This window comes from Pseudorasbora parva, chromosome 8, assembly GCF_024679245.1.
Source record: "Pseudorasbora parva isolate DD20220531a chromosome 8, ASM2467924v1, whole genome shotgun sequence".
Lineage (NCBI taxonomy): Eukaryota > Metazoa > Chordata > Actinopteri > Cypriniformes > Gobionidae > Pseudorasbora > Pseudorasbora parva.
In genome coordinates this window covers 35,303,203-35,317,968 of record NC_090179.1, presented here as the reverse complement: position 1 = coordinate 35,317,968, position 14,766 = coordinate 35,303,203, and the positions used below count along the sequence as shown (strand labels likewise).

Here is a 14,766-nt window from a genome sequence, read left to right as displayed (position 1 = left end):
GGTTTTCCAGGCACTCGTCAATGATGTGTTGAGAGACATGGTCGACCAATTCATATATGTCTACCTGGATGACATTTTGATTTTTTCTTCGTCTCTCCAGGAACATGTTCGACACGTCAGACGAGTGCTTCAGAGGTTGCTAGAGAATGGGCTTTTTGTCAAGGCGGAGAAATGCGCTTTTCATGCACAGTCTGTTCCTTTTTTAGGGTACATCGTGTCATCGGAGGGAATGCGCATGGATCCCGACAAGGTTAAGGCTGTGATGGATTGGCCAAGTCCAGATTCCCGTAAGGCCCTACAGAGGTTTCTGGGGTTCGCCAATTTCTATCGGCGTTTTATTCGCAATTTCAGCCAACTAGCCGCACCTCTGACTGCCTTGACCTCTCCCCGAACGACGTTCAGGTGGTCCGATACAGCCGAGGCTGTATTCGCCAACCTCAAAAGCCGCTTTGTTTCGGCTCCCATCTTAGTCGCCCCTGATTCCACACGTCAGTTCGTGGTAGAGGTCGACGCGTCAGAGGTGGGGGTAGGAGCGGTTCTTTCACAGCGCTCTCCCTCAGATGACAAGATGCACCCGTGCGCGTTTTTCTCCCATCGTCTTTCTCCTGCCGAACGCAATTATGACATTGGTAACAGAGAGTTGTTGGCCGTCAAGTTAGCGTTGGAGGAGTGGCGTCATTGGCTTGAAGGGTCGGGGGTACCTTTTATTGTATGGACGGATCATAAGAACCTTGAATATATTAGATCTGCTAAAAGACTCAACTCCAGGCAGGCTCGGTGGGCACTTTTTTTCGGACGTTTTGACTTTGTTCTCTCGTACCGCCCCGGGTCTAAAAACATCAAACCCGACTCTTTATCTCGTATTTTTGATGCTTCCGAACGCCCGGTTACTCCCGAGTGTATTTTGCCAGAGAAGATAGTTATCTCTACACTCACATGGGAGATCGAATCGAAGGTCAAAGTGGCCTTAGAAGGGGTAACGCCCCCGCCCGGCGGCCCACCGAGTTGTTTGTTCGTTCCGGAGGGGTTAAGATCCGAGGTCCTAAAATGGGGTCACTGCTCCAACATTGCTTGTCATCCAGGGGTAAACCGCACTTGCAGTTTAATAAAGCAACGATTTTGGTGGCCACTTATGGCTCGCGACATTCGCAGTTTTGTTTTGGCTTGCTCGGTCTGTGCGGTTGGTAAGACATCTAACCAACCTCCCCATGGGTTACTTCAGCCGTTGTCTGTTCCTTCGAGACCCTGGTCCCACATCGCTCTAGATTTTGTTACCGCCCTCCCGCCCTCCCAGGGCAAGACGGTCGTTTTGACCGTCGTGGACCGATTCTCGAAGGCAGCACATTTCATTCCCTTGCCCAAATTACCCTCAGCCAAGGAGACAGCGGTATCTGTAGTAGACCACGTCTTTCGGTTACATGGCCTCCCGATGGACGTGGTCTCCGACAGAGGTTCCCAATTTGTGTCCAAATTTTGGCAGGAGTTTTGTAAATTACTAGAAGCCACGGTTAGTCTGCCTTCGGGTTATCACCCCCAAAGCAACGGTCAGACCGAGAGAGCCAATCAGGATCTGGAAAGAGTGTTGCGATGTTTGGTATCCAAGAATCCTTCATCCTGGAGCCAGCAACTCTCTATGGTTGAGTACGCTCATAACTCGTTACCAGTGTCATCTACGGGCCTTTCGCCATTTGAGTGTAGTGTAGGTTACCAGCCACCTATTTTTCCTAGTCTGGATTCCGAGGTCGCGGTCCCCTCTGTTCACGCCTTTATCCAGAGGTGTCATCGCACATGGACCAGAGCCCGTGAGACTCTGCTCCAGGTGGGAGAGCGCACCAAGGCTAAAGCCAATCGCCAACGGTCTAAGCCTCCCGTTTACGTCGTCGGTCAAAAAGTGTGGCTTTCTACCAAGAACATTCCTCTCCGCTCCGTATCTAATAAACTTGCTCCCAAATTTATCGGCCCGTTCACTGTCACCAAGATCATTAGTCCGGTGACAGTCCGCCTCAAACTCCCTCCGGCGTACAGGAGGATTCATCCCGCCTTCCATGTATCCAAAATCAAACCTGTTTTTCACTCCCACCTTAATCCGCCAGTCCCGGTTCCCCCACCGCCGCGACTCGTAGATGGGGAACCAACTTATTTGGTTAATCGCATTCTGGATTCTAGACGGAGGGGACGCGGTTTCCAGTACTTGGTGGACTGGGAAGGTTACGGTCCGGAGGAGAGAAGTTGGGTTCCTGCTAGGGACATTCTGGATCACTCCCTTATTGATGATTACAATCAACAGGTAAGGTCGGCTGGGAGCGTCAGGGGACGCTCCTAGGGGGAGGGGTACTGTCACGGTTCATGGATTCCCTGTCTCACTCTTGGGTGCGTGTTGAATGTAGGTGAGGGCGGAGCCTGGGATTGGCTCATCACGCACCTGTGGCTGATCACCTGCACCAGCTGCAACTCATCACCTTCACCCTATTTAGTCTCTCTGTTTCTCTCTTGTCTTTGTCAGAGCGTTGTTATGAATCAGTGAATCGATCAATGATTTGGATCGCATGCCAAACTGCTGAAACCACGTGACACATGCGATCCGAATCTTTGATCGATTCACTGATTCAGAACCGTTTGAATCTTTATTTGAGGATTGAACACAAACAAGGAGGAGAAGACAATGCTGAATAAAGTCGTAGTTTTTGTTATTTTTTGACCCAAATGTATTTTCGATGCTTCAAGAGATTCTAATGAACTTACTGATGTCACATACGGACTACTCTGATGATGTTTTTATTCCCTTTCTGGACATGGACAGTATAGTGTGCATACACTTGGTTACACTCTCGGAGTAAATATAAAATATCTTAAACTGTGTCCCGCAGATGAACGGAGGTCTTAGGGGTGTGGAACGACATTAGGGTGAGTCATTAATGACATCAATTTCATTTTTGAGTGAGCTAACCCTTTAAGGTATACTGAAGGACTGACGTTGTCCCTTAAAGGAACCTGAACTGTTGTAGTGCTGAAGGAAAAAACTTGTTCACATTTTTTTTGCATATCTTTCTGAGAGAGTGCAATTGCTCTGGAGTGTGTAGTTTCATGGTGCTTTTAAATGACAGGGACATCTCAGATGGATGTCTGCCTGCTTTCACTCCACAACCCCCCATGGTGACCTCACACTGAGGGGTAATGCGGAGGGGTGTGTGCTTCAGCACCTGCAAATGAAATTAAAACAGATTAATAGTGCACAGGACAAACAAACGCAGGCCCTCCACAGGCAACATGCTAATGTGGAGCCTGTATGGAGGATAATGGGACATTTTATAACGAAATGACAGATTTAAGATCTCCTGCTAATGCATGATCCTTAAAATGAATCTAAAACGAACAAGGGAATGCAGTTTCAGGGCATCCGAATGCTTGCCGTGGAGTTTAGAAGTCATAAAAGACATGGCTCATATGTTCAGGCCTTTCATTTTGATCTACACACGAGTGTATGAGAGCATTGAACGCTCTTTTGTCACTCACGCCCGTGTGCGTTTCCCATGCGTTCTCAGTGCATTTGCATGAGAACAGCCCTGAGAGGCGGGTGTGAAATATTCTTTTCATGGTCTGCTAAAGGATGGAGATCCCTGTCAAGGCAAAGCTCGCTGTGGCTTTGGTTTGTCTCGAGACCGCTGGATTCCATGAGCCGAGGTTTTATGTCATGTAATGGTTTCCCATTTGCAAGCTTGGGCCTCTGCAGCTGCAGAGCCCATTACAAGTTGATTGACATCATTCTCGGGACGTTTACAGGTCATTTGCAATGGCATGTGGTGCATGGTAATGGATTAAGGTCATATGAAAGCACACTTGTTGAGTTTCTGGACTTTGTGTGGGGAGATTTTTAAATTAAAAGTTATGCATGTGTCCCTCAAAAAAGAAATCCGAAAAATCTCATTTAAAGCACAATTCTTAGAAATGTATTCATATTGGTTTCAAGATTTTGAATTGAGTACATTTTCGAAAAAAAAATGTTAGATTAATTTAAAGGGTAAGTTCACCCAAAAATTAAAATGATTTCATTAATTACTCACCCTCATGTCATTGGACACCCGTAAGACCTTCGTTCATCTTCAGAACACAAATGAAGATATTTTTGTTGAAAGCTGATGGCTGAGAAAGGCTCCAGAAAGGCCTCCATTGGGATTCAGGACATTCACACTTACAAGACCCATAAAGGCACTAAAGACGTCGCTACAAAGTCCATCTCACTACAGTGGCTGTACAATAATGTTAAAATGCGACGAAAATAGTTTTTGTGTGCAAGAAAAATCTAAATAACGACTTTATCCGCCAAGTTATTGTCTTCCGTGTAGGTCTCTGACGTGAACTCACGCGATAGCGGCGCTCCTCCTCTTCCGGGTCATGCATTTGAACGGGGGAGCTGCGTCATATTCTCGCGCATGCGTCGAGTTCACGTCAATAACTTGGTGGATAAAGTCGTTATTTTGATTTTTGTGCACACAATAACTATTTTCGTCGCATTGTAACATTATTGTACAGCCACTGTAGTGAGATGGACTTTGTAGCGACGTCTTTAGTGCCTTTATGGGTCTTGTGAGTGTGAATGTACTGAATCCCAATGGAGGCCTTTCTGGAGCCTTTCTCAGCCATCAGCTTTCAACAAAAATATTTTCATTTGTGTTCTGAAGATGAACGAAGGTCTTACGGGTGTCGAACGACATCAGGGTGAGTAATTAATGGGTGAACCATTTTTGATTGAACTTACCCTTTAATATCATGGTGTAACCATAAAGTAAAAAGGAATCATTTATCGTGTGATTTATACGGCTAAATTAGTTTTTAAGGGCATATGTTACACAGCTTTCGTGCATATTATATGCACTTTATAGCATTTCCCACATCACTAAATCTCCCCTAGCATGTTATATGCACATACGGTACCCCACACACTAAACCTACAAATGGGGTGACAGTGCGTATCATATGCATATGAAAACACAAATTTTGCCGTATAAATCACATGATAAATACAATTCTTGCAACATATATGGATTTCATGAGAACATGTTGGCGTGTCAGTCACATAACATGACTTTTATGGTGGACAAAGGTTTTTTGCACATGAGTAAAATCTATTTTTGTAATATTAAAATAATAAAGAATATATGACAAACTAATTATCCTTTTAATTAACATTACTAGAAGAATGTTTACTCGTTACTTTAAGAGAAACTCGTCCAGAAATTAGTCTGAAAAAATGTATTAGAAAAAGTTCTGAGAACGTTCCCTGTTAGCGCTGCAAATGCATTGATCTGTATTAAGAGTGGCCTTAAAGGACGTTTGTTCACAGTTATCTGGTGTTCAATAATATTCTCACAACGTTAGCACAAAAATGTTTATACATTGTGCACGGAATGTTTTTTTTCACAAATGTTCAGAACGTTCCGAGAACAGCGTTTCCCAATGTTTGCAGATTTATAAAAGGGAATGTCTCCTTAAAGTCTGTATAAACATTTTAAAAACTGGACGTTTCGAACGTTCAGAGAACACTCACGTTTTCAATGGGAAGGTTAGATAAACACTCTTAGAACATATTTTTGTGTTAGCTGGGCACGTAGTAGTCCGTGCACATTCCTGCACACGGCTGTGTGGTTTGCTGAATAATTTCCTTCGGTCATCTGGGATGAGTGCCGCAAAAGGTGGGGGGTGTCTTTTTGGGTGATGTTCCTTTTTGCCCCCTGACACTGTTGTGATTAAGGATTAGACCGGAGAGGGTCTTCAGCCATCTCTCCCCTTTCCCTAAACAATCACCCCCTCCCCTCCCTGCCCCGCCCCACCCCCCTTTTACCACTCCTCCATTCCCCTGGGCGTGGGGGGAGGTTTTTAGCCCAAGAACTTTTTACTCATTATGTTCTAAAGTCTTTTGCTCAATCAGTGGAGCAGGAGGGAAACACCCCACACCCACCCAAAATCCCCCTCTCCCCTAACCACACACCCTGCCCTCACTCCCCTGCCTGCCAACAACATTGCATCAAACACCGAAGTCCCTTAATGCTTCTTCCAAGCACCCAAAACAAACTGACCAGATGTCTGTTTATCACACTCTAATGACCAGAAGACAACAGGTTTAGTGTTCTAGGCCGCAAGGTATTTCGTTCTCAATCATGTGTGCATCGCTAATGAGTCGCGTGAACATCTGAAGTTTGACTTTTCCTATTCTACGAGTCTTAATTCCTCCATAACTCCCTCTGACCCATTACATCACTGTCTGTCTAAAGCACTTGCTGTTTTTTTCCTTATTAGGACGGTAATGGGGTTCCCGGTTCCTTGACCTCCTCTTTAAAGTATGTTTCTAATTATAAGCTGTAGTCTTGCAGGAACTTTAACAATAGGTATTAGACAGACTAACTGTTTTGTTCAGTTGTGAGGTTAAGTTACAGCTGCATGGATGGAAATTAGACTTAAGTCAGCTAGTTCACAAGAGCCCTTGTGTCTCAACAAGCCCTTCATACGATGACATATTGATTTGTCGGAACCTCCTCCCTGCCCGTTTTGGTCTTTTCTGCTTTTCATTAACAAAGGGGGAAATCTTATTAGTGCGACTCTACATGTTGAGAGAGTAAAATTACAGTCACTAACAAGCTACCTCACAATCTAGAGAGGGCATTATTCAGAAAGCATTCTACTATGTTGATTTGGTGCTCGAGGAATATATCTTGTTATCATTAATGTTGAAAACTGTTGCTTAAAGGGATAGTTCACCCCCAAAATAAAAAATAAATAAAAATTATCCCATGATTCATTCCCCTAGGTGTACATGACAATCTCCTTTCCGACGAATACAATCAGACTTATATTAAAACATGCCCTGGCTTTTCCAAGCTCTATAATGGCAGTGCATGGCAGCCCAAAATTTGAAGTCCAAAAAAGTGCATCGATCCATTATAAAAGTAATCCACACGGCGCCGGGGGGGTTATAAAGTTACAAAAAATTATAACTGTATAACTGCTGCGATGATGGTGTCACATCTTGCATTTTGAACTGTAAGAAGCGCTGCACTTTCTTCGTAGAATATGAAAGGAGGTCCACCATAAGATAAAATTTTTACTTTATAACGTTAAATATGGGTATTTTTCTTACAAAAACCCATCGATTCGCTTCTGAAGGCCTTTTTTAACCCCCTGGAGCCGTGTGGAGTACTTTCATAATGTATGGATGCACTTTTTGGTCTTCAAATTTTGGGCTGCCATTCACTGCCATTATAAAGCTTGGAAGAGCCAGGACAGTTTCAATACAACTTTGATTGTATTCGTCTGAAAGAAGGGTGAGTAAATTGTGGGATTCATTTTTGGGTGAACCCTTTGAGTGGAAACCGTGACACACACTTAAAATAAAGTTAGTTAGAAGTTCACTCTTAAAAATAAAAGTGAGTGATGCCATAGAAGAACCTTTTTTTTTGTCTGTCTACTAGTGAACAGTAACATTTTAATAATATAAAGAACCGTTTGTGGAATGGAAAGGTCCAATGGATGCTAAAGGTTCTTCATGGAACCATCAATGCCAATAAAGCTGAACTTTCTATGCATTTCTTTTAAATAGAACTGATGGTCATTTTGCACTGCGGTAACCAACGATGAAGAAAAAAACAGATCTCCGTATGAATGTCCTAAATTGTTCAATGAAGTCGCTATTCGGATTCAAAGTATAATAAATGCAAACCAAGAACTACAGAGAATCTACCTTAGTTGTTAAAAGCGTTCAGGTCTTCATATAGCCCACCGAGCCAGTCACGTCTCCTCTCACAGCGGGATCAGATCAGAATGTCTGTGGTCACCAGGAAAAGGGATATAAAATGACTTTAATGTCAACCTCTTCACCAGTAGGTGACACTTTCAACACCTTCTCTAGGTTGTATCAAAGCACCTCAGAGGGTCGTCGTCTCCAGTTCTGACAGCAACAGGGTGGCGTGATCGAACCTTCAGATGTTTTAACGCAGTCAAATGAGTCACAATAGCCTCAAACATTGTTTTCTTAAACTAATTGGGTATAGTAAAATAGAGTGAGACTCAATGCATAGTTCAAATAAAGTGAATAGTATGAACTACCATTCAAAGGTTTGGAATAATTAAGATTTTGTAATGCTTTTGAAAGAAGTGTTACATGCTAAGTTGGTGCTCAAGGGAAAAAAGTATTCTTGAGCATCAAATCAGCATAGGCCTAAAAAGTGTCTTACATGACGATATATAAAAGTGCTTACATGATGTTATATGCTACAGAGTATATATATATATATATATATATATATATATATATATATATATATATATATATATATATATATATATATATATATATATATATATATATATTTAAGTTGGTTTAACTTAAAATAAGTAAGTAAACTGGTTGCCTTAAAATTTTGAGTTTATTGAAATTAAAAAATTGAGTTGATACAATGAAGGAAATTTGTTTAATAAATAGAAACTCAATATGTTTGTATCTGAACCACATAAAAAATTGATAAATCATGAAAATAGCACTATTTGGCATGTTTTACTGCGTCATCAGAAATAAAACACACACAATTACCCAATATGCTTACAAAATCTTTTAATAATATTTTAATAAAGGTTGTCGAATCTCAGAAAATGTTCATTGTATTAACTCAAAATTTTAATTTCAATGTACTCAAAATTTTAAGGCAACCAGGTAACTTTTTTTCTAAATAATTTTTTACAGTGTATGTATATATATATATATAGCTGGGGGGAAATGAATCATGATTAATCACTTCCAAAATAAAGGCTTGTTTACATTATATATATATATATATATATATATATATATATATATATATATATATATATATATATATATATATATATATATATATATATATATATATATATATATATCAATCATCTTCAGCACCAAATCAGCTAGTAAGAGACTTCTTTCAAATGTCTCAAATAGCTTGATAATTATAATAATATTTCTTCAGCATAAAATCATCAATTGTAATTTATTTCTTTGATGGTAAAGCTGAATTTTACATGATAAGAGTCACATCCTTCTGAAATCCTTCTAATATTCTCATCACAATGTAAAATATCCTAGGCCTAAATAGAAAACACTGGCTATTGTAAATCATATTACACAATATTACTTTTTACTGTATTAAAAAAAATCAAATTAATGCAGCCTTTGTGAGCATTAGATGTTTCTTTCAAAAACATCATTTTTAAACAATGGTCATAAATTTCAGGTAGGGTTTACACGAGGAGAGTTTTTGTGACAATATGCCCCAATATGCTGATTTACTACTAACAACAGCTACCTAGCCTACTATAAGTGTGATGCCGTTAGAATCTGATGATAAAGTCCACGATTAAAATGTATAAACCACAGAAAACAAGCGTTATGTGTTCCTAATATAGGGGATTATAAACAAAAACAAACAACTGAACTCATCCGCGCGCTTCAGTGTGAGTGGGCGGAGCGAAGACAACGCGGAGGTGTGGTCGCCGTACAGCAGACTTAAAAACACGTGCTGAGCCCAAAGCGTGAAGTTCATGAAAACTACGAGGGAGTTGTGTGGGATCACGGAGGAATCGTCAAATAAAGTCTTCGTCAGGACTATGCCATCCTACGCGCTCAATCAGTTTATTGACCTGGATGATGTCCTGTGCAAGGTAGATCTCGCGGTTATGAATTAGCAACGACAAGTGTGGTTGTTTTGGGACATCACTGAGCTAAATAGGCTAGAATCATGTTTTTAGTGCGGGTTGTTTTCTATGCATTTGAATGCATTTTGCAGGAAAAATGATAAATGGATTTTTGCAGGATAAAAACTAATGCAAACGTTCTCAGAAGGGTTCGAGATGACTGATCGACTCAATTAAACGAGAATGCTAGCAACTTCTCCAAGCAGGGAGGGAACGTGGGCCACGAGCGCCTTTTTTATTTTTTATTACAATCAGACGTTATAGTAATGTTGTGCTGGTTTTGGGATGTATGGAGCTTGAACATTACTAGATGAAAGCGCTAAATGTTTGTCGAATTGTTGAGAGTTGGTGCACAAATATTTAAACTTCGTTTGATTTTTAAACGTAAACAACGCGATTGGCCGAAGTTGACGGGAAAAACTTGCCGCTGAAAAGTCTTTCCTTGGTTCACGTTTATCTAATTCTTAACTTGAATGCATGAATGGAAGGCAAACTATGCTTCAAGACTTAAAATCTCAGTCGTCTTCATGCTGCGCTCAATTGAAACCTTGCGAGTTGTAGTCTCCGATGTGCATACGAATCGTTCTATTGAGTCGACTCAGTAGAACCTGTTGCTGAAACTGAATAATAGCTGCAACAGCTAATTGACGTGAATGAAGTTTTTGCTTGTTCAAATAGTAATAATAATACAACTTTTAAGACAAAATGTGTGTGTGTGTGTGTGTATGCATGTCACTCGGTGACGCTATGAATCGTTTTTAAACCGGTTCTTTTGAAGTTTGAAGACGAGTCCGACTCCTTATCACTAACCATGGATGTGCAGTAAAATTCTTGACGTTTTAAATGAAACTGCAAGGCTTTGTCATCTCGTTCGAGATATGTAACCCTTTTAACTTTCTCCTTGCAGCACCTTTTAAATCTTGATCTTCGAGAGCCGATGAAGACCTCTGCACAAGCTGCTGCTGTGGGATATAGGAAGCCCGACAGTCCCTGCACACTTTCCTCCACTGGTTCGGGACTTTCTATTGACAGCATTGAGAGTGGAACCATGAACACGACCTACTGGGGCACCCCGAAAGCATCATCTCAGTCAAAGTGGGGCAAGACGCCCTTCTGGTCGGAGCGCTCCGTTAGCATGGTGGAGGGCAACACTGGAAGTCTTGGTTGGTCTTCCGCCGAACCCAGCCATTTAAAGCCATCTTCAGTCACGTCGAGTGCCGTTTCCCTGTCTGGAGCCACATCTCCGATCTCGGCCACATCATCGCGTTACAAGACCGAGTTGTGCCGCACGTTTGCTGAAAGGGGCGTGTGTAAATACGGCGGCAAGTGTCAGTTCGCGCACGGCCCTGATGAGCTTCGAGACCTCAACCGTCACCCGAAATATAAGACCGAACCCTGCCGCACCTTCCACTCGATTGGCTTCTGCCCCTACGGTATCCGCTGCCATTTCGTTCACAACGCCGAAGACGACAACGCACAAGCCAGAGCCCAGACCCCACACCCAATGGTCCAACGGCCTCCCCTACTCAAACAGAGCTTCAGCTTTGCTGGGTTTCCCACAACTCCCCAACCTCTGGAAGCCCCTCTAGCGCCTTCCTCGTTCCTGCGCGCACCTTCCGTTTCGACTCCGTCAGCTGCCATCTCTGACCTTCTCTCCTTGGCCTTCCCTGACGTCGACCCCAACACTCTTCTGGACCAGGCTCGAGAGTTGCACCCCCAGTTTCTTCCCTCCCCTGACTCCGGGTACTCGCACTTGGGACTGACGCCCACGTTGTCGCCCACCCAGCTCGCTTCCTCCCAGCCTGAGGGCTGCCTTCGACAGAGTCCCACCGGTGGCACTTCTCTAGGCCTCCGAAGCCTATCCCACACCTCTCTCTCAGACCACGAGGGCGGCAGCTGCAGTTCATCCAGCAGCATGAGCGGGTCTGAATCCTCCTTCGGGCCGGATGCCGGCGGGCGCAGACTTCCCATCTTCAGCCAGCTTTCAGTTCCGGATGACGTCGTCTACAACGAACACAGCAACTCTAGCACAAGCTTCTTCCTGTAGACTGTCACTCCTCACAGGGACTGAACTGTATACTGTGGTATACCCGATGTATTAAATGGCTGATACTTGACATTTTAGTTAAGCTCTGAGTGAAACATACTGTTTGAAGGTACTGAATGTTGAAATGATTCTATAAGTGGGGTTTCATGTGCTTTTAAGTAGAGTGATTCGCCATGTTTTATTTTTGATGACTGAAATGACGAGCAGGGAAAAGATTTGACTTTACAACCTGCAAAGTTCTGGCATCAAGATGTGTAGTGACGTTTGAAGCTGTTAACTTTAAGATGCATTTAGCAATCAGCTATTTACGATATTATTGTACCGAAATAGCCAAAGAGAGGTTATGACCAGGTCTTAAAGGGATAGTTCACTTTAAAATGAAATTTCTGATATCCTTTACTCACCCTCAAGTTGTTTCAAACCTGTATGGATTTCTTTCTTCAGATGAACACAAGGGAAGATATTTTGAAGAATGTCAGTAACCAAAGAGTTAATTGGAGCCATTGACTTCCATAGTATTTTTTTTTTTCCTACTATGGAGGTCAATGGCTCCAGTTAACTGTTTGGTTACTGACATTCTTCAAAATATCTTCCCTTGTTCAGCTGAAGAAAGACATTCATACAGGGTTGAAACAACTTGAGGGTGAGTAAAGGATGACAGATTTTTTTATTTTAGAGTGAACTATCCATTTAAAGGTCATTTTCAATATTTGAGATTCCTTGTACTCTTTCTTACTAGAGACCAAACTTAATTTTTTTTTATTTTTAAATTTTTTATTTTTTTTGGTTACTCCACAGTTTGTGTACTATCATAAAGCAACTGTTTCTTGAAAGTTAGATTTGACTTTATTAATTGATGTTAGTCTGCAATATTGTTTTGAGTTCTTCCGGCTCCCATTTTTGAGATTGGCGTTTGGTTCGTTCCCAGACCTACCTGCCTTAAGTTTCCGAGGAACCATCCTCAGGCCTCTGGAAGTGCACAGTTGGAGCTTTACTTGGAATGAGTTGCCTGTGTCATAGTTTTTGGTTGTGTAGCTGTTGATTATTGTGAGTTTAGGCAAATCCATATTACAGTATGAGCCGTTAGTGGCCAAGGTTTTTTTTTTTTTTTTTTTTGGTTACTTTTATAGCTGGTTCTGATTGGTCCCTTTTTTGCATCTGATTGTCTGTAATGCACCTGCTGGCTTTGTGTTACATGATGGAGAGTTTCAAGTAACTTAATTTCCTTTTTTTATATTTATTTTATTGTATTTATAGAAAACATGTTTTGATGACGTTTGTATTAAGTTTAATATATTGATTTCTTCTCCCTGCTGCCCCTATTATTTTGTACTGAAAATAAACCCGGTTAATGAACATTGACTCTTGAGGTGTTTCTTTTCACCAAACAACTTCATCGGATCGTTCACTCAAAAATAAGGGTTTGTAAAGCAAGACGGTCATTCCGAACCTGTATGATTTTCACACAAGAAGTTTGTTTTTGAGGTCCAGTTTATAGAAAATTGAGTAAAAAGACATTTCCATATCGCTTATCTCGTGTTCCAATATCTACAGGTTCTGAATGACTTTTATTTTTTACCTGATTTGTCTTTTTGGTGAGTCACATAATGACTGCCTACAAAAACAACTTTTTACAGGGACTTTATTGGTTTAATCCAATGATTCATATGCCCTCATGTTGCTTTAAATCTGTACGCAGGTATTTTGACTTCAACAGTGTGTGTCCTATTGTGGATGTGACTGTCAATGACTGCCGTGCACTGTCTGGTTACCAACATTCTTCAAAATATCTTTGCACACAGATTTGGAACGACACACTGGTGAGTAAGTGACTCTGTTTTCATCCACTGCAAAAATAAAGCTTTTCTTACTTAGTATTTTTGTCTTGTTTCTAGTCCAAACATCTAAAAATTCTTAAAACAAGATAAATTTACTAGACAAGCTAAAGTAATTTTCTTGTTTTGGGGAAAATAACTCTAAGATAATTTTTGCTTAAAATAAGCAAAATAATCTGCCAGTGGGGTTATTTTACAGATTACTTATTTTAACTTAATTTTGACCAAAACTCTTAATTTTGACTTTTCCTCCAAAACAAGGCAATCACTTTCACTTATGATTTTCTTAATTGGCATTTTATACATTTTAACTAGAAACAAGACAAAAATGCTGAGTAAGAACAGCATTTTTTGCAGTGTTTTTGGGTGAACTACTTCCTAAATGAGCTTCAAAAATGACTGACTTCATGTGTTTGGAATATTCAAGTAAAAACGAAAAGACCTTGAGGGTTTTTGTTGCACAACATTTAGCTTGTTAGGATTTAGCAATGGTAGTTCATCCGTGGATGTGAGTTATGACTTGATTTGCCAAACTGCGCTTTGACTGCAGGCTAGAACCTCCTTATCAGTGCTGGGAGTTTGTTCATTCTTCATTTATTGTGGTTGGGGGAGGTGTGAGCAGATCCCATCTAGAATGGAAATGAGAAGGCCTTTGTTTTATCTGGTTTACCCCCCATTTGACTATCCCTCATGTGTTAAGTGGTTGGTGGTGACGAATATTGAGTATCACAATACCACAAAACCGTATTTATCATTGTTTTAAGTGTTTGCGTTAAAGTTGCCCCCACCCAGCAGTTACTTTACCCTGAAGTTACATGTTTTTCTTCATTTATCATTTCTCCCACTTTGTCCATTTAGCTTCAGCGTGAAGGTCCTAATGGTGTTATGAGGAGTTGAAACTGAATCCCACGAAAGCTTTTGACAGTTAAGTAACAAGAAACTGATTCTGTTCACTATTCACTTGTCAGGGAGGACAATGGTTCGGGGAGGCGTCCTTTGAGAGAGGCGAACCAGGGAAAGGGTTAAAACTGTCTTACTGTTCTCTATTGTGTGTGGGGAAGATTCTCCCACATCGCCTAGTGAGTTTTTACAAAGCCAGGCGCATTCTCACACAGGGCCCGGATCATATGGAATCCCGAGCAGATGGCCACATTCACTGGGACTGCG

The 14,766-nt window shown here is 41.4% G+C and overlaps 1 protein-coding gene across 1 annotated transcript; it reads left to right on the top strand.

Annotated features, from left to right (window-relative positions):
• Positions 1 to 9,527: 9,527 nt before the first annotated feature.
• Positions 9,528 to 12,200, top strand: zgc:114130 (uncharacterized protein LOC570332 homolog). Its single transcript, XM_067451810.1, has 2 exons — positions 9,528 to 9,684; positions 10,625 to 12,200. Exons 1-2 carry the CDS (start codon positions 9,565 to 9,567, stop codon positions 11,762 to 11,764), a joined length of 1,260 nt encoding a protein of 419 aa, XP_067307911.1. The 5' UTR covers positions 9,528 to 9,564; the 3' UTR covers positions 11,765 to 12,200.
• Positions 12,201 to 14,766: the final 2,566 nt, after the last annotated feature.